Source organism: Ovis canadensis, chromosome 3 (assembly GCF_042477335.2).
Source record: "Ovis canadensis isolate MfBH-ARS-UI-01 breed Bighorn chromosome 3, ARS-UI_OviCan_v2, whole genome shotgun sequence".
In the NCBI taxonomy this organism is placed as follows: domain Eukaryota; kingdom Metazoa; phylum Chordata; class Mammalia; order Artiodactyla; family Bovidae; genus Ovis; species Ovis canadensis.
In genome coordinates this window covers 46,807,031-46,828,048 of record NC_091247.1, presented here as the reverse complement: position 1 = coordinate 46,828,048, position 21,018 = coordinate 46,807,031, and the positions used below count along the sequence as shown (strand labels likewise).

Genomic DNA, 21,018 nt, shown 5'->3' with positions numbered 1-21,018 from the left:
TTCTTCATGCACATTATGAAAACACATCCAAAAAGTGAGGAGAAAATATTAAGATTGACAGCTTTAGTTACTGGTAAAAACAGCAGTGTGGAGTTGGTTCACAGACTCTTCACTAGTTATTGAAAAGAAGAGAGGAAAAGGATGTCAGGGAAGATGGTAGGGCAGAAAGTGCCAGGAATCCATCTCCATACCTAAAAAGCAACTGTACTACAGAAACTGTATGATGTAACTATTTCAAAATTCTGGAGTTGCCAATCTGAACTCTTACATTCCCAAAGGAAAACTTGGCTGGTAAACTGTTGTTAAGGCTGGCCATTTTCAGCCTTCAGAGTGACAGGAGCTACCCATTTCCCAGTCCTTGACCCTATGGCAAGAAGCTGTGGGGACAGCAATGTGACGCTGGTACAGTTTGTTGGAGCCATGGGTGGGCAATAATGATCTTGTGCTCCAAATCATAAATTTCTGTGTTCTGAACTTGGATCACTACGTCAGATGGCTGAGGTGTAGGCAGACAGGTTAACTGCCATTGTTTCAACCCAAATAAGGTGAAGTGTCTACTGGAAGAATCAAAGGAGTCACACCAGGATTTTTTTTTTTTCTTTTTGATGTTCAACAAAGAATGAATGTATAGAAGAATTTAGAAAGATACTACACATTGTAAGGGAAAGACACAGGTTCAGAAAAAAACCTGAAAAGTCCATAAAGTTTCACATTAGATTGATCTTTAGCCCAAAACAATCAGAAAAGAACAAACTCTGAAAAAGGAAGAGATATCTTTTCCAAGTAACCATATTGTAAACTTCACACTGTTTACAACCAAAACAAAAAACAAAAAACAAAAACACAAAATATAAAAAGAAACAGGAAAAGATGGCACATTCAAATAAATAAAATAAATCAACACAAAAGTACCATCATTCATAGAATGCAAACCCAAAGATTATAAATTACTAGACAAAAGATCCTGAAACATCTTAATGTTTAAAGAGTTAAAGGAAAAGGGTGAAGACAGGAAAATATTGCCTGAACAAAATGAGAATATCATTAAAGACATAAATCATAAAAAGGAGCCAAAAGAGAAATGCTATTAAGTAAAATAACTGAAATAAAAAATATACTACAGAACCTCAAAAGCAGATCTGAGCAAGAAGAACAATAAACAAACTTGAAAATAGGACAACTGAAATTACTGAGTCAAGAATAGAAAGAAAAAGAATGAATAAGAGTGAACAGAGTCTAAGGGATCTGTGGAACACCATCCAGTCTACCAATATAATCATTGTAGAAATCTCACAGGAAAAAAAAAAATGTACACAACATATATTTAAAGACTAATAGCAAAAAGCTTCTCAACTTGAGGAAAGACACAAGTTCACAAATTCAAAATTTTCAACAAACTCCCAATAAGAGCTGAGTTACCCCAAGACATATTATAATGAAACTGCTAGAAGCCAAAGACAATAGGATAATCATGAAAGGAGAAAAGGAAATGCTGACATTACACTGCACAGAAGGAAATTTATTAAATGTAAACTTTAAAAGATCTCATTATCAACAACCTAACTTTACCACTTAGAAACTAGAAAAATAATGAACTAAACCCAAAACTAAAAGAAGGAAAATAACAAAGGTGAGGACACAGATAATAAAATACAGATTAGGAAAACAATTTTTAAAAATTAATAAAACCAGAACTTCCCTGTGGTCCAGTGGTTAAGAATCTATCTTCCAATGCAGGGGACACAGGTTCAATCCCCGGTCAGGGAACTAGATCCTGCAGGCTCATGTGCTGCAACTAAGACCCATGCAGCCAAACAATTTTTTTTTTTTTAAATTAACAAAACCAAGAGCTGGTTCTTCTAAACAAGTAATAAACTTTTTGCTAAACTAAAAATAATTTTTAAAAATAAAAAGAGGAGTAATGTAAATAGCTAAAATCAGAAAGTGGGATATTACTACCAAACTTACAGGTTAAAAAAAAGTCTTTAAGAAAATGCCAAGGACACTGTATGCCAAAAATTGCTTACAAATTACTTAAACTGACTCAAGAAAAAATGAAAAATGTCTCTTTAACAAGAGAATGAGTCAGTAATCAATCTCCCAAACTACATTTTAAAATAAATGGTTTAACTTGAATTCTACCAAACATTTAAAGAAAAATTATCACCAATCCTTCTCAAACACTTCCCCCAAACTGAAGACAATCAACTACTTTACTCATTCTATGAGACTAGCACTAACCCAATACCAAAACTTTCCTTAGAACAGAAAATAACAGAGTAGTATCTCTTTCAATGATACAAAAAGTCCTTCATAAAATATAGCAAATCAAATACAACTACATAGTAAAAAAAATTTTACCAGGACCAAATGAGATTTACTTCAGGAACACAAGGATAGTTCAAAAAGAAAATTAATTACTGTAATTTAACACATTAATAAAAAGAAGGAAAAAAGCCATATAATCTCAACTGACAACAGAAAAGGCATCTGACAAAAATCCAACACCCTCTCAAGATAAAAACTCTCAGCACTTTAAAGAAGCTGCTGCTAAGTCGCTTCAGTCATGTCCAACTCTGTGCAACCCCATACACGGCAGCCTATCAGGCTCCTCCGTCCCTGGGATTCTCCAGGCAAGAACACTGGAGTGGGTTGCCATTGCCTTCTCCCCCTTTTAAGAAGAAAAACTCCTGAACATGATAAAGGTGATTTATAAATCCCACAACTAACATTAAAGCCAGTGCCCAATGACTGAAAAAAATTACCCCTAGGAGCAGGAACAAGACAATGATGCTCACATTCACCATAGCCACTCAATGGTACACAGAAATACTAGCCACAGATATCAGACCACAAAAATCAATCAATCAATTAAAAAATGAAAATACATTGGAAAGGACTTGTAAACTTTGACATGATTTTATATATAGAGAAAGCAAGTAGTGCTAAAAGCAGATTCACAAAGTTACACACTACACTGTACAGAGTACAAGCTCAACAAGCAAAATTCAGCTATTTCTATGTAACAGCAATCAATTTTACATATGCAAACTGTGGAAAATTTCTTAAAGAGATGGAATACCAGACCACCTGACCTGCCTCTTGAGAAATCTGTATGCAGGTCAGGAAGCAACAGTTAGAACTGGACATGGAACAACAGACTGGTTCCAAATAGGAAAAGGAGTGCATCAAGGCTGTATATTGTCACCCTGCTTATTGAACTTATATGCAGACTACATCATGGGAAACGCTGGGCTGGAGGAAGCACAAGCTGGAATCAAATTGCTGGAAGAAATATCAATAACCTCAGATACACAGATGATACCACACTTATAGCAGAAAGTGAAGAAGAACTAAGCCTCTTGATGAAAATGAAAGAGGAAGAGTGAAAAAGTTGGCTTAAAGCTCAACATTCAGAAAACTAAGATCATAGTATCTGGTCCCATTACTTCATGGCAATAGATGGGGAAATAGTAGAAACAGTGTCAGACTTTATTTTTTGGGGCTCCAAAATCACTGCAGATGGTGATTGCAGCCATGAAATTAAAAGACACTTACTCCTTGGAAAGAAAGTTATCACCAACCTAGATAGCATATTCAAAAGCAGAGACGTAACTTTGCCAACAAAGGTCCGTCTAGTCAAGGCTTTGGTTTTTCCAGTGGTCATGTATGGATGTGAGAGTTGGACTGTGAAGAAAGCTGAATAATATGTACAGAGTCTTCATTGGATGTGATGTCAAAGTTTTGTATACAGGTAAGTAAGTGATGGTTAAAAAACATTTTGAGTATATTCAATGCCACTGAACTGTACGTTTACAAATGGCTAAAATGGTAAATTAATGGTTTGTTATGAACATATTTGTACCACAATAAAAAAAAGTTTAAATAAAATACTTGCTAAAGTATTTTGTTGAACCAAAAATTCAAAACAAGTTAAAAAGGGTGGGGGGGAAACCCTCTGGGACTTCCCTGATGGTCCAGTGGCTAAAACTTTGCACTCCCAATGCAGGGGTCCCAGGTTCAATCCCTGGTCAGGGAACTAGATCACACATGCCACAACTAAGAGTTTGCATGCTGTAACTAAAAAAGATCCCACATACTGCAGCAAGATCAAAGCTTCAAAGTGCCTCAACTAAGACACAGTGCAGTCAAATGAATAAATAAAAACATATTTGAAAAAAAAGTCACTTAAATGTCAAAATCTTCATTGTAACTTTATGTACAACTTTTTATATTTACTGAAAAATTAGTAAACACATGTAAAATTTTTGAAGTTTACATAAACGTGGGCAAAATCTCCCACCTACCTCAAGCCACTTCCCCAAAAGCAAACCTATTAAAACTTCTTGTTTTTCCAAAATTGTTGCAGACACTCACAGGTACAAAGAGTACATACACAGGTATATACATTCTCTTTTCACCACTGTTTTAATGCACAGTGGGAGAATACACTGGGTACTTACTGTTTCTCTTAACAAAAGTTCTACTACTGTAATATTTAATAAAAAGGTACCTTGGAGGTCATTCTATATGAACAAAATATATCAGGTTCAGTCCTTCTCATGGCCACCGAACATTCTACTAGATGGCTTTCCCAAAACTCGTTTAGTCCCACAGTGACAGACATTCATGGTCTAGTAGCGTAGTCAATGGTGTATCAAACATTTTATGTACATGTATTTAGAAGACAAATAACTAGAAAGAGAACTGCTATGTTGTTCTCCTAAAGTTATACCACACTCTGGTCAACAGAGTGTATTGTCATACATGAGAATTATCTAATTGGTGAAAATGGTGTAATGTTAGCTAAATTTACATTTAATTATAATCAAAGATAAGCATTTTTCAAATATTTATAAACCACTTTACACTTTTTTTCAATTTCCCATATGTCACCCTTATCTCTTTTCTCCTTGGGTTCCAACAGAAGAGTTTTGATACAAACAGTGAAAAAAAAGCAGTCAATCCAATTGTTACTGGGTGAAGTATGTGTATGTATGCATATCAAGTGTGAAAAGTGATTTCAAAAACTTACTCCTGAGGGAAGGAAAAAAGACTCAGGCAAGACCCTATGAAACCAACCAACCAACCCTAGACAACCTGTAACCTGATGTCTGTTATAGTTGGTGTTCAAATAGAAAGAACTCAAAATGTAAAAATTCCTGATAATTTGAAATCTATGGTACAGTCAAAAGTTAAGCAGTAATAAATCACAGAAATACTCAAATAAAATAATCTTTCAAATATATTTATTTCATCTCATTAAACTATCCTTTATAAACACTTTAAGTTATTTCAGACTAAATTACAGATTATGCCAGAATTTTTAAATAATTTCCTTATTAGGTGAATTCAAATTTTTGCCAGGATAAAATGCTAGAAGTTTTAATACACAGTATCAATTAAAATGTGATAAATTTCAGTTTCAATAAACAATGCTTCATTACTCCTAGTTACTTATTCTGTATTACTTAATGTATCATTGTTCTCATATTTTGCCTTGCTATGAAAAAATAAAAATTAAAAATCAAAAATTTGAAAAAGCGTAAGGATATTAAAAGTTTATGTATGTATGTTGTGATTAAGAATATGGATGAAACAAAAATATAATGGATGAAAGCAAGTATAAGGGGAGAAACGGCTATTTTAATAGCAATAATACATAAAATTAAAACCTTTAAGAATGAGCTTAACATATATGAGCTTAATCTATATACAAGTAACTCTGAAATGCTGAAAGATACAAAGTAAAACAAATGGCATATTACAACTTGGATAAGAGGATAGCACTTTTCAAAATAATCATTATAACAATGAAAATACTATTTTTAAAGAGTAAGTCAATGCTAAAACTCACATGGAAAAATATATGAGACACAGATTCTTTAAAAAATATATAAAGGATCAGCTCTGCCAGATATTAAGAAATGTTACACAGACACAAGGTGAAAAAAGACAAGACATGAGTATGAAAGCAGGGACTAACAAATGCTTTCTTGATGCACCAGACAGTAAATATTTTAGGATTACAGGCGATACATTCTCTGTAACAGATATTGTATTCTGCCACTGCAGTGTGGAAGCAGCCACAAACAATATGAAAATGAACAGGCAAAGCTATGGGGCAAAAAAAACTACAAAATCAAGTGTCCAGCCCACAAGCTGTAACTTTACCAATCCCTGGTATACAGATTATGACTATATACACAAAAAGGTCAGTCTACAAAGTTCAGAAATTGACCCAGTAAAGATAAAACTAGTGTGTCAATTCAGTAAGGAGAATTACTGAACAAATGGAATGTGGACAACACAACCAAAAATTGGGAGGGGAAATACTGGGTATGTATATGATAAATTCTTATCGGATCAAAAATTAAAAAACAAAATTGAAACAAAATGCACAGAAAGGAATTAAAGGTGAATTCTGTTGTAATCTTGAAATGCATTTCAAACCATAACACAAAAGCCACAGGCCATACAAACTTCAACCACAAGTCTGAAACCACATAGTTGAAACTCAACTGCAGAAACCACCTGAATTAAGCAAGGAGACATCAAAGCAGAATGTAGTCATAACTCATAACAGACAAAAAGTCCAATTTCATTGATATATAAAGATATCCTACAAAAAAAAAGTAAAGCAATTGATAAATGGCAAATATAAACATTCCCAAAAAAGGAAACAAAAAGGGTTCTTAAACACAAGATTTTCAACCTGATTCACACTAAAGAAATCCAAATTTAAAACATCAATGATAATACTTTTCACTCACTAGTTTAGCAAATAAAAAGGAGTTTAAGATTACAACTAATTGAGGAGGATGAGAATAAGGACTTCCTTTCACTTAAAGGTGAAAAGATAAGGAATGATGCTGAAGTTGAAGCTCCAATACTTGGACCACTTGTTGTGAAGAGCCAACTCACTGGAAAAGACCTTGATGCTGCGAAAGATTGAAGACGAAAGGAGAAAAGGGTGGCAGAGGATGAGATGATTAGATAGAATCACCAATTCAATGGACATGCATGTATTTAAGCAAACTCTGGGAGACAGAGGAGAGGGAAGGCTGGCATGCCTCAGTCCATGGGATTGCAAAGAGTGAGACATGACTTAGCATCTAAACAACAGCGACAGGTCAAAGTGGCACTACCACACCATGAGCTACCGTAAGTAAACCACACATAAACTTTAATGTAACAATTCTACTTACAAGTAGGAATTTATCCTACATAATGGTTTTGCACTTGGATGAAATGACTGTAAACAGGTTACCTGTTGTGGCATTGTTTGTAATGGAAAAGATTAGAAAAAGATAGTGCCTATGAACAAGAATTGGTTAAATAAAATGGTATATGCATATAACAAAACACTATCCAGTCCTTAAAAAATTAAGTGCTTTATGTTACTTATATGGAGTAATAATCTCCAGGACAAAATGTTAAGTGAAAAAAAAACCAAGTCCATTTAGTATGATACATCTGTGGAAAAGAGAACAAGGAAAGAAAAATGTTTACTGTTTACAATTAAAATTAAATTAAAAAAGAAGATCTATAATAGAAAAGAAACATAAGAATACAATGTTCAGGACAGAAGCACTGATTGTATAAATGATAATAATAGGAAAATGTCTCTTAATAAACCAAGAACCTCTAACTGACTAGCTCTCACTTCAATTATACTACTTGTACAGTAAGATAAGACATGGATTCACAGATTTGATCCCCAATTTTTCCCATGTCTTGGTTTCTTTGGCTACAAAATGATAACAGAATTCACCTTATAAGGGAGTAAGCACTTAGAACATATAATAAGGAAGTATTTAATAAATGTAAGTTGTCGATATTACCTGTGCAGCAGCCCAAATGCAGTCAATATGCTGAGTACTCAATCGCCCTTCAGCTGCCAAAAAATTCAAAATCACTTGGCACTGTTTGATAATCTGGGAAAGAAAACCTTATTATAGTTAATTTTTAAAAACTTTCTCTCTTAATAGAGCAGATAAGTCATATAAAATCCACAAACCTCAATATGTAAATTTGGTCCAAATATATGCTCTACCACATTGTTGCTTATAAGCCAGTCTGCAAGTTCTTTTGCAATGGACCTAAAGTCAAATTAAAAAAACAGTTTACACATTTCAAAAACTATTAGTACCATTCTGTCCCATGTCTAAAAGCAGACTCAGGTGAAAACCCAAAACTGCTCACATACAAATTGTAAGTGTTAGTGTGTTAGTCGCTCAGTCATGCCTGAGTCTTTGTGACCCCATGGACTGCAGCCCACCAGGCTCTTGTGTCCATGAGATTTTCCAGGCAAGGATACTGGAGTATAAACAAGTGACTAAATACAATCAACTGTTAATAGTACTACAAAGAGTAACTGAAACAGAAATCAAGAAACAATATTACTACCTAAATTTATGAACAAACAAAAAAATTCTGAGAAGTTAGGCTAACTAATGCCAGGTACATAGGGGAGAATACCAAGGGTAACACCCAGAAAGCAATGCATTCTCTGGCTCAAAAATCATGCCTTCCCATTATTTCCACAGTAGACACTGAAGCAGTCAAGGAAGGTTTTCCCGTAGGTCTGCTATGGTTGGGCTTCCCTGGTGGCTCAGTGATTACAAATCTGCCTGCCAATGCAGGAGATGCTGATTTAATCCCTGAGTTGGGAAGATTCCCCTGGAGAAGGAAATGGCCATCCACTCCATTATTCTTGCCTGGGAAATCCCATGGACAGAGAAGCCTGGTAGGCTACACAGTCCATGGAGTCACAAAAAGTCAGACACTGAGTGATCAAGCATGAGCCACGATGAGTAGATACCATAAAAGCAGGTTACCAAAGGGTGGCGGGGGGCAGTGGGGGGGTGGGTAGAGAATCTCCAAGCCAAACGGTAACTCCCCTGCCTGATCCTCGAAAAGGTTCTGCTAAAGAGTCAGGTATCAACTGACTGTTCGGAACACTTGGCTACACTTATCATGAACAATTCACCCTTCATTTCAAAATGTGAACATTTTATTCCTAAACAGTTTTAGATTTTCCTTCATTTTTGGAAAAGAACAACTCCCTTTTAGAGTAATAAATCACTGGCACAGAAATTAAACTATTATGTAGCAAGCCAAGTTCCTCTATCCATGGAATTCTCCAGGCAAGAATATTGGAGTGGGTAGCCACTCTCTTCTCCAAGGGATCTCCTCAACCCAGGGATCAAACCCAGGTCTCCTGCATTGTAGGCTCATTCTTTACTGACTGAGGTACCAGGGAGGCCCAACAATACACAGTGTCAGTTTATCAGTTAATTTTGTCTTTTACAGCTTTAAGATACATGTGAAACATAATAAACTGAACATATTTAAAGTATACAGTTCAGTGAACTCAAGCTCACATATACATCTATGAATCCATTAGCACTGTCGAGATAACAAACACATCAACCCGAAGTTTCTTTATGCCACTTTTATCTTTCCTCAGCTCTCACCCCCACTGCCCAGACAATCAATCAGTGATCTGCTTTGTTACTAGTTTTCATTTTCTAGAATTTCATGTAAAAAGAAGATATAGTATGTAACTTTTTATAATTTTCATAATCCATTTTCCTTCACTGTCATTAACCCACTGGTCTCTCTCAAGTTTGGGCAATTATGATTAAAGCTGCTATAAGCACCCATGTGCAAGTTTTTGTCTGGATATAAGTTTTCAAATTGTTTGGGTAAATGCCAGGGAACAAGACTGCTGGATCATATGGTTATGCTGAGTTTTGTAAGAAACCATAAAAACTGTCTTCCAAAGTAGCTGTACCTTCTTGCATTACCACCAGTGCTGAATGAGTGTTTCTGCTGCTTTACTCTTTGTCCGCATCTGGTGTTATCAGTGTTGTGCATTTTGACTGTTCCAATAGGTGTGTTAGGAGAATCTCATCGTTGTTTTGATTTGCATTTCCCTGATGTATGCATGTGCTCATGTGCTATCTGTATATCTTCCTTGGTATAGTTGTCTGCTCTAAAGTCAGCGTATTTTCAATCTGACCATTTTCTTGCTGTTAAATTTTTAAGAGTTCTTTGTATATTTTGAATAACAATTCTTTATCAGATGTCTTTTGCAAATGTTTTCCCCTGTCTATGGCTTGTCTTCTCATTCTCTTGACACTGTCTTTCCTAGAGCAGAAGTTTTTTTAAGAATTCAGCTTATCAATTCATGGATCATGGTGTTGTATTCAAAAGGTCACCACCATAGCCTAGGTCATTCAGGTTTTTTCCTATATTATCTTTTAGGAGTTTTCTAGTTTTGCATCCTATGTTTAGCCGTGTGACTCATTTTGAATTATTTTTGGAAAGAGTGTGAGATCTACATCTAGATTTTTTTTCCCACATGGCTGTCCAATTGTTTCAGTGCTATTTGCTGGATATTCTATCTCTGCTACATTGTACTGTCTTGGCACCTTTGTCAAATATCAGCTGACTATATTTATATGGGTCTATTTCTGAGCACTGTATTCTGCTCCACTGATCTGTCTGTTCTATCACCAAAACTGCACTGTCTTGTTCACTGTAAATTTAGAGTAACTGTTGAAGGTGAGTAATGTCAGTCCTCCAACCCTCCAATACACTGAAGAGCAGTGGTGAGAAGGGATACCCTTTCTTTGTTTCTGATCTTAGTGGAAAAACTTTGACCTTCACATCATTAAGTATGGTGTTAGCAGTAGGAGGTTTTGCAGATGTCCTTTATTAGGTTGATTTAGTTCCCTTCTGTGCCTAATTTACTGAGAGTTTTTACCATGAATAGTAAAGTCTGACTTTGTCAAATTTTGACTTTACATGAACTGACTTTGAAATGCTGCACCAGCCTTGAACACCTGAGATAAATCTCACTTGGCTGTGGTGTACCATTCTTTTTATACCTTGTTGGATTCAATTTGCTAATATTTTCTAAGGGTTTTCATATGTTTGTTCATGAGAAATACTGGTCTGTAGTTTTCTTGTAATGTCTCTGTCTGGTTTTGCTATTAGGGTAATGCTGGCCTCAATGAGTAAGGCTTCCTTCTGCTATCTTCTGAAAGAAACTGTAGAGAACTGGTACAATTTCTTCCTTAAATATGTGGTTAAATTTACTAGTGAACCCACCTGGGCCTGGTACTTGTTTTGGAAAGTTATTAATTGTTGATTCACTTTAATTGATCCAGGCCCTTTCAGATTAATTCTTTTAAAAATTATTAAATGGTTACCACAGAAGAACACCTAATGAAAAAAGAAGTGTTACGTATACTGTGGTAGAAGAAAACAGGTTTCAAAATAGGATGTGTAGTGAAAAGATTCCAAGTTTTTTCAGCAACATAAATTATACACAGAAAAACTGAGAAGAAATTAATAATTCCTTTTCTTGTTTATCCACAAAAGAATTATTTTTAATTTTAAAATTATTATAAATAGTTTTTAAAAGAAGCTATGAATTAGACATATGGCCTCAAAGGGTAAAACATTAAAATAAAACTACTAGTGGTGTATTTTACCTATTTCTGAGTAGGCTGACAGAAGCTTTGATCCACAAATCAACTCCATGATTTCTTTAACACAGAAAAAGACAATTCAACAACTAAAAATAATTCTTTCAGTTTCTTGAAAAACATTCAAAGTAGTGTAAAACTGGACAACATTATCAATGACAACCATTCAGGACAGTGGAAACATACACACAACTGGGACTCACATAAGGACTAAGGGGAGCAGAAAGAAAATTTGAAGAAGTTATGGTCAAACATCTCAAATTTGAAGAAAAATGTTCATCTACACATTCAAGAACCATAATAAATTCCAACTAAGATAAACACAAGGATATCAATGCCCAGAGACACCACAATCAAATTCTTAAAAGCCAATACTAACAGAAAAATCTTAAAAACAGCAAAAAACAAAAAAACAAAAAACACACACATACAGAAGAACTACAATAAGATTAGCAGCACTTTTTATCAGAAAATAGAGCTATACTCAAGCAATGTTCCTATATTTTATTAGAATTGTTATTAATCTGAAGTAGATAGTAATAAAGATGCATATTATAACCCATAAAACAACTGCTAATTTTTTAAGTATAAAAAAATAGAATTAAAATGGTATACAGTTGGCTCTCTGTATCCATGGATCCTGCATCCATAGATGCAAACAAAAGAGGATCAAAAATATTTCTTAAAAAAATTCCAGGAAGTTCTAAAAGGCAAAAGTTGAATTTGCCACATGCTGACAACTATTTACGTAACACTTACATTTTGGTATCCTCAGGTGGTCTAGAACCAATTCCCAACACATACCAAGACACAACTATGCTACTATATACACTGCAAAATAAGGCAGTAAAGGAGAAACAGAAAAAAAATTTTAATTAAGACATAAAAAAAACAAAAGCAAAATGGCAGGCATAACTCCAACTATACAGTGACTGAATTAAATACTACAATCATAAGGGAGTACTGTTAAGAGTGGATTTTTTTCCCAATCCAATCAAATGCTGTCATCAAGAGATGTATTTTAGATCCAAAAATACAAACAGGTTGAAAGTAAGAGGATGGAAAGAGTAAACATAATAGTTACATTGGCTATACTAACATCAAATGAAATGAACTAAGCCAAATATTGTTTTAAAGAGACAAAGAGGGACATTTTAGGATGATGAAAGGATGAAATTATCAACATAACATAGTAACTATAAACAGAGTGTACCCAACAAAATGTCCTAAAGTGCACGCAGCCAAAACCAACAAAAACTGAGGGAGAAAAAGTAATACAGCCAATTCTCATCAATTCTCATCACCCCTGGTAGGTGTATCTTACAACGTCACTGCACTGAGTTAGCTAATACTAAACCCCTGAATATTATTACCCACCACTAATAGTAATATAGATTACTATTGCCCACTACTTTAATGAATAAAAAGAACATGTTATTAGCATCAAGGGCTTCCTAGAGTGGAAGAATGACCCAGTGCAATAATGTGACTCGTTGGTTAAGAGTGACTGAAAGAAGACACCGACTTTGATTAAAAGCAAATCTCACATAGTAACATTAAGTACACAATTTGGTCTACAATTCATTTGCAGAACTTCTTCAAAGAAATATTGTTTCACAAAACTAATATTTGTTTTGAAATTTCCACTTCAGTCAGAACAATGTAAGGGAGACTTTTCCCTTTATGTAAAACTGTCATCATAAAAAGTTCATCAACATCCTTCCCCTTCCCCATTCCCTCTGGAAAAGAGACATGGCTCTCATTTAAGTGTTACCATGTTGTTTTCTTCAATACTCTTTTTCTAAAAACTTTTTATAATTGAGGTACAATGGACAAATAACATTATTAATTCCAAGTGCACAACATGATGATTCAATATTTGTATATATAGCTAAATGATTGTCATAGTAAGTAAATGGCAATCCACTCCAGGACTACTGCCTGGAAAATCCCGCGGACAGAGGAGCCTGGTAGGCTACAGTCCACAGGGTCGCAAAGAGTCGGACACGACTGAGCGACTTCACTTCACTATGATGGTGTTACAAATTTTTCTTTTCCTTTGTGATGAGAACTTTTAAGATCTACTCTAACAATTTTCAAATATGCAATGCAATATTATTAACTATAGCCACCATGCTATATATTACCACTCCCATAACTTACTTATTTTGTAACTAGACATTTGTACCTTTTGACCTCCCTCACCTCTTCTGCCCTCCTCTGACCTTCACACCTCTGACAACTACCAATATATTCTTTGAGCTTAGGGTTTTTGGTTTTTAAAGTCTGTATATAAATGAGACCATATGATATCTTTCTGATTAATTTCTCTTAGTATAATGCCCTCAAGGTCCATCTATGTTACCATAAATGGCAAAATTTCATTCTTTTTATGGGTGAATAGTATTCCATTGTATATTCTATTTCACCATAGAACTGAAAGAACAAATAAATACAGTCAATTCTCATTTTTTACTCATGGCAACTGAATCCTATAAAATCTCTGAACTGAGTAAATTCATATTGAACTCTTGAATATCAAATTCTGGAAAAAAGAACTTCTTTTCAGATTCTATTTTCGTTTTACAAAAGAGAAAATGAGCATCAGTTCAGTGACACGGCTCAGTTCAATTCAGCTGCTCAGTCATGTCCAACTCTTTGCAACCCCATGAACTGCAGCACACCAGGCCTCGCTGTCCATCACCAACTCCCGGAGTTTACTCAAACTCATGTCCATCGAATCAGTGATGCCATCCAATCATCTCATCCTCTGTCGTCCCCTTCTCCTTCTGACTTCAATCTTTCCCAGCAGCAGGGTCTTTTCCAATGAGTCAGTTCTTCGCATCAGGTGGCCAAAGTATTGGAGTTTCAGCATCAGTCCTTCCAATGAATATTCAGGACTGATTTCCTTTAGGATGGACTGGTTGGATCTCCTTGCACTCCATGGGACTCTCAAGAGTCTTCTCCAACACCACAGTTCAAAAGCATCAATTCTTTGGTGCTCGGCTTTCTTGACTGTCCAACTCTCACATCCATACATGACTACTGCCCCAATATCAACTACTAGACACGAGACTCATATCCCTCCAACTGGCCCAGAGTCACAGCTTCCTGCACTATACTGCAGGCCTCCTACCACTTCCATTCCCTGGTCCTTTTGGAACCAGTGCTAAAATAAGAAAACAGAGCATCACTTTATATGACTTTAGCTGGGAATGTGCATGTTGGGAGACTTTCCTATTGCTCTGTGCATTTCGGCAAGACTGTGAAGAAGCACAAGTATTGATTTGGGGGTTACAAATAAACTGTAGCACACAGTCAAATTAATAAAAACAGAATGCACAATATGAGGATAAACTGAAGTAAGAGACCTCAATGCCCTACTTTTAATAACAGACTGGAACAAGTAGATAAAAAATCAACAAGGATACTGAAGACAAACATTACAAATTCACTAGACCTAAAAGACACCTACAGAACACTCCATACAACAGCTGAATAAAGTCTTCTTAAGCACACATGAACATTCTGTGGAACAGACTGTATGTTAATCTGTAAAACAAGACAAATAACCCAACTAAAAACTAGGCCAAAAAGTGAACAAACAATTCACCAAAGAAGAAACAGAATGGCAAATAACCATATAACAAGATGCTCAACATCACTGGTAATTAGGCAAATACAAACTAAAGTCATAATGAAATGACACTAACACCCACTATAGTGGCTATAATCAAAAATACAGGTAAAAACAAGTGTTGATGAGATTGGGGAAAACTGAAACCTTCATATATTGCTAGTGGAAATATAATACAGGAATGCTGGAAAACATTTTGACAGTTTCTTTAAAAGTTAAACATAAAATGACCTTACAAACCAGCTAATCATACCTACATATCTACCAAGAGAAATGAAAACATATGTCCACAAAAAGACTTAAAGTAGCATTATTCATACTAACCGAAAAGTAGAAACAATCAAAATATCCATCAATTTGGTAAAAGAATAAACAAAATGTGATAAAGCTACATAATGTAACACTATTCACCAACAAAAAGGAATGAAGTACTGATTCACACCACAACATGAATGAACCACAAAATAAACAGTGTAAGTGAAAGGTGGCAATTGAAAATAAACACTATCATATGATTCCACTTACAGCAAACCCCTAAAAGGCGCAAATCTATAGACAAAGATTATTAATGGGGCTGGGGATAAGAATGGGGATTGACCCACTGCTGGGCATACACACCAAGGAAGCCAGAACTGAAAGAAACACGGGTACCCCAATGCTCATCACAGCACTGTTTACAATAGACAGAACATGGAAGCAACCTAGATGTCCATCCGCAGATGAATGGATAAGAAAGCTGTGGTACATATACACAATGAAATTAAAAAGAATGCATTCGAATCAGTTCTAATTAGGTGGATGAAACTGGAGCCTATTATACACAGTGAACTCAGTCAGAAAGAGAAACACCAAAACAGTACATTAACGCATATATATGGAATTTAGAAAGATGGTAACAATAACCTTATATGAGAGACAGCAAAAGAGACACAGATGTAAAGAAGAGTCGTCTGGACTCTGTGGGAGTAGGCGAGGGTGGGATGATTTGAGAGAATAGCACTGAAACATGTATATTATCATCTGTGAAACAGATCGCCAGCCCAGGTTCGATGCATGAGACAGGGTGCTCAGGGCTGGTGCACTGGGATGACCTGAGGGATGGGATGGGGAGGAAGGTGGGAGGGGGGTTAGGGATGGGGAACACACGTACACCCATGGCTGATTCATGTCAGTGCATGGCAAAAACCACTACAATATTATAAAGTAATTAGCCTCCAATTAAAATAAACAAATTAATTTTAAAAAACAAACAAACAAAAAGAATGGGGACTGACATAATTCCCTGGCAGTCCAGTGGCTAAGGCTCTGAGCTTCCACTGCAGGAGGCATGGGTGCAATCCCTAGCCAGGGAACTAAGATTCCACATGCCATGGTACAGGAAGGGTGGAGGGGATACAACTGACTACAAATGGGCAAAAGGGATCTTTCTGAAGTGATATAAATGTTCTACAATTGGACTGTGATGAAAGTTGTACAACTCTGTAAATTTGCTAAAATTCATTATAAAAACAGGTGAGTTTTATGATATGTGCATTATCTATACCTTAATAAAACTGCTTAAAAAGACAGACACAATTCACAGGCTCCAACAATGTTTATCACACTTTTTGAATTTGTTCCAATCTTTCCACACTGTACAAACTCTTCTCTTCCCAACTTAAAATATCTCTACTAACTATTCCTCAAAACTTTTAACCCCCTCCCTCTTAAGCATGTCTTTAGTATGTATAAACTTCACACTTTTTTTTAATGGAATTCCTTCTTACTCTCTCTCCACAGGAACATAAAAACCTACCCTGTACATGCAGGGTTACTGCACTAGAAGACTTTTAATTTGTCTTTTTGCAGGGATGGGGAGTGATTACTTCATTGGCAATTTTAAAATTATCTTAAAGGCAGTCTGAAGGGGTGCAAGGGGATGCACTGAGGTGTCAAAAGGGAAATACAGACATGTAGTTTAATATACATTGGATATAATCTACTTACTATCTTGACTGTGTGAAATAGTACTCCAGTATGAACCAGAATTTATAAAGCTACTACCAATTCTGGGCCACACATTTTAAGGGGACTTAAACTGACAAAGAATGTTGCCAAAAGTGAATGACTTGCCTGGCCATATATCTAATAACCGTAATATGTGAAAAAAAAAAAAAGTACAGGCATAGCCTCTGGTTTCCAAACTCATGAAGGGATGGGTTCAACTGAAATTAGCTCCACAGAGCAGAACTAAGATCAATGCATAAAAGTTACAGTAAACCAAAAATATGACTCATTATATCATTACTAATTTTCTAACACCTTAGAACTATGTAACTCAGGAATTCTCTGGCGATCCAGTGGTTAGGATTCCACACTTTCACAACCAAGAGTATGGGTCTGATCCCAAGTCAGTGGCTCAGAAGTAAAGAATCTGCCTACCAAGCAGGAGACTTCAATCCCTAGGTTCTGGAGAATCCACTAGAGGAGGAAATAGCAACCCACTCCAGTATTCTTGCCTGGGGAATGCCATGGACAGAGGAGTATGGGGGGCTACAGTCCATGGGATCACAAAAGAGTCCAACACAACTCAGCCACTAAACAACCACAGGAAACTAAGATTCTGCAAGCTGTGCAGCCGCACAGCAAAAATAAAACTAACGAACTCTGTTAAAGCAGAAAATAATACTACCCAACTGAGATTTTTAAAAATGACTTCCATACTGGATGAACAACTAAATAGAATATTAGAAAAATAAGCATTTCTAAGTACTTTTAAAAGCTGTAGGTTATAAAAACTACTTTTCATACATGAGCATCATGAAATTGGTTTTTCCAAAAAAAAAAAAAAATGTTAAATGAGAGCTTTTCCTGCATCAAGTGCAGTTTGCGAAAACTATCAGTACCATATTCTTTACTATTAAGTTCTCCTGTATAGTCTCTCTTTGTATTTTGTGAAAAATAACACTATATGTTTAAGTGTTGCAATATATTTCTCTGAAAGCTTATTAAAGGCTATACCACAAGACAAAATATTTCCAGTGAACACTTCAAATCAAATAAAGCCAGTTATATTTATCATATAAATAGCTACACACTGAAATAGTGTACTTATGCATAAATTACTTACGTTTCTGTGTCTGATACCAATGATTCATTATTGCATACATCATTGAAGGTGTGAAGCTGATTCTATACAGAAAAGAAACATATTTTTCCAAAATTATTATTGCATGTTAGCAACTGGCAAGAAACACAGTTTGATGTATTTGATATGTAGATGAGAAAGCAATAATCAGATCAGAATTATAAAATATAAGATCATCAGATATATACTTCCCAATTAGCCTATTTTGTTTATCATTTTTAAACATGAATTCATTCCACAAGCAATACTTGGGCTTTATTTCACTGAGAATGTTAGAAAAAAGCTGAATAAGGGGAAAAAAATCACAAAAATTTAATGCAAAGCAGCAAGTAATGTGTCATTGTGTGCATGCCAAGTCACTTCAGTAGTGTCACAGATTCTTTGCTACCCCATGGATTGTAGCCTGCCAGGCTCCTCTGCCATGGGGATTCTCCAGGCAAGAATACTGAAGTGGATTGCCATGCCCTCCTCCAGAGGATCTTCCCAACCCAGGGACCAAACCACCATCTCTTATGTCTCCTGCATTGGCAGACAGGTTCTTTACCACCAGTGCCACCTGAGAAGTCCGGTGAATTTCAAGAAAGGCTTCCTAGACCTATACTTTTAAGATTTGATTGGGGAAACTGCCATTGTTTTCTACATTTACAGTCTAATACATGGGTAAAATCTAGCCACTTCAGAATAACTACACTATAAAAACAGGTAGTAAATATAAAGGAGTAAATCTAATACAGACCTCTGTAAACCAGAGTAAGCATATCCATTCTGAAAAATGCAGCTAACTACTTAGCTCTAAGCAAATTGTCATGCAAGAAGACAGATTCAAGAACACCAGATTCTTGCCACCGCTCCTCTGAGAGAAGCTAATAATATGTGTTTCTCACCATTTAAAACAGTATTTGCTACCGTGCAAACCAAAAGTTTCCGTTAGTCAAATTTGGCCTATGGCCCAATTATCTGTGGCTTCTACCTGAAATGAATTAGTTACTTATAATCTTCAATTCTTTTTCTCCCTGAAAACACTGCTTTCTAAATGTAAAAAACTGAACAGCTAGGACTTCCCTGGTGGTCCAGTGGCTAAGACTCCATGCTCCAAATGCAGGGGGCCTGGGTTCAATTCCTGGTCAGGGATCTAGATCTCACATGCTGCAACTAAGATCTGGCACAACGAAATAAATAACAATCAATGTTTTTTTAAAAAAAGAAGGGGAAAATTTTACAAAAAATAATTATATGTATATAAACTGAAGGAGTTGGACCTGGAAATCAAAAAGACCTAAGGTATAAATCCTTCTAAGTCCCTGCATCTTCACATTTAAAATAGGAGGAAAGAGAACACATAAGAAATGATCTCTAAGGCCCACACAAAGTAATGCACTTCAAGTCCTTAGCACAATGCCGAGCATGGCACAGGTGGCTCCACAAGCAGTAGGTATGATGATGATGATAATGACAGCCTGAGAAAGCAAACAAAAAATTACCAAAAATAAAACAAAAATAGCTTACAGTTATCTGACTTAGTCCAGCCAACCTCATAGTCAAAGTAGGTGACATAAAGTACTTAAATGCAAGATCTAGGCTTTCTTTATCAAAGCACAACGTCGTGTCCAATGGTTCTTTCACTGTGCTCCACATTAAGTCAGCCATGTTGCGAGCCGCACTCTGCCTTAACTCCTGATCAGAGAGCTTGCATAAATACCTGAAATGATTCAGAAATACAACATACACAAAAACTTGCAAACTATTTCTTAATCCCACTTAAAAATTTAATAATATTCCTTTGCTCCCTAATTTCAAAATGTTTAGTACAGTAGAACCTGACATCCTGGGATTAATATCTCCAATTTAAACTATTTCTAAGTGATGCTTCAAGGATTGTGACCTGTGGCAATGTGTCCTTTGCTGAGAGTTCAACATGAATCAGAAACTGCAAAGTCCAAAACAACATAGAAGGTGGGTGGGGGGAGGGAAGGAGGAAGAAACTACACAGAGACAAGTGGTTTAACATCAGATTCCAAACCTGCACCTCCAATAAAGCTTTCTATTCTCTAATACCTGTCATGTATACAGCTCTTGCTTTTAATAAGTTTCAGTTAACTTCATACAAACAACATATCTACTCCCTGACACAGCCAAAATCCTTCAAAATGTATACATTTTAAACAGCATTATTTGGGTTTCAAAAATCACAATCCACTGGTTTTCCTCTCAGGCCCTATCTATATTATTTGGTTGGTTCCTCCTCCTCTACCCAACCTTTCAACATTACTGCTCCTCAGGGCTCATAATGGATTGCAAAAAGACTCCATATCCCTCCCATCACTTCATACAGCAGTCTTTGCAATGTGACTTCGCCACGCTTCCTATCAAAAGTGTCATTTCTCTATTTCCTTGCACCTGAACTTTGCCATGAAAGTACCTTTGGCCAATGGCACAAAGAAATGTGACACAGCAGAAGCTTAAAAGCATTTGGGCTTGCTCTCTATTGCTGGGAACTCTTCAACTACTAAGAAAATGGACTCAGGAAAGCCTACTGGATGAAAGACACGTAGTTAATGCCCCAAATAAAATCCAGCCAAATGCCAAAATATATATGAGCACCTCTCTCCACCCAAGACCAATCCACCTGCCAACCACAAGACAAACGAATGAAGTTATCTATCCTAGAGCATCCAGGTTCAGCCAAGTCAACACAGATTGGAAGAGCTAACCAACTGGAGACCTGTGAGAAATTATAAATGGCTGTTATTTTA

The 21,018-nt window shown here is 35.9% G+C and overlaps 1 protein-coding gene and 1 non-coding gene across 5 annotated transcripts in view; one reads left to right on the top strand and one right to left on the bottom strand.

Annotated features, from left to right (window-relative positions):
* Positions 1-21,018, bottom strand: part of USP34 (ubiquitin specific peptidase 34) — a 230,772-nt gene that overhangs the window by 132,789 nt on the left and 76,965 nt on the right. For all 4 annotated transcript variants that reach the window (XM_069580354.1, XM_069580356.1, XM_069580355.1 and 1 more), the window contains 4 exons: positions 19,772-19,964; positions 18,248-18,309; positions 8,021-8,102; positions 7,845-7,937 (listed from right to left, as the gene is read on the bottom strand). In XM_069580354.1, coding sequence (XP_069436455.1) covers positions 7,845-7,937; positions 8,021-8,102; positions 18,248-18,309; positions 19,772-19,964 — 430 coding nt within the window. The remainder of the gene's footprint in view (positions 1-7,844; positions 7,938-8,020; positions 8,103-18,247; positions 18,310-19,771; positions 19,965-21,018) is intronic.
* On the top strand, positions 3,967-4,039 carry TRNAG-CCC (transfer RNA glycine (anticodon CCC)). Its single transcript has one exon. It is a non-coding gene; the product is annotated as a tRNA-Gly (tRNA).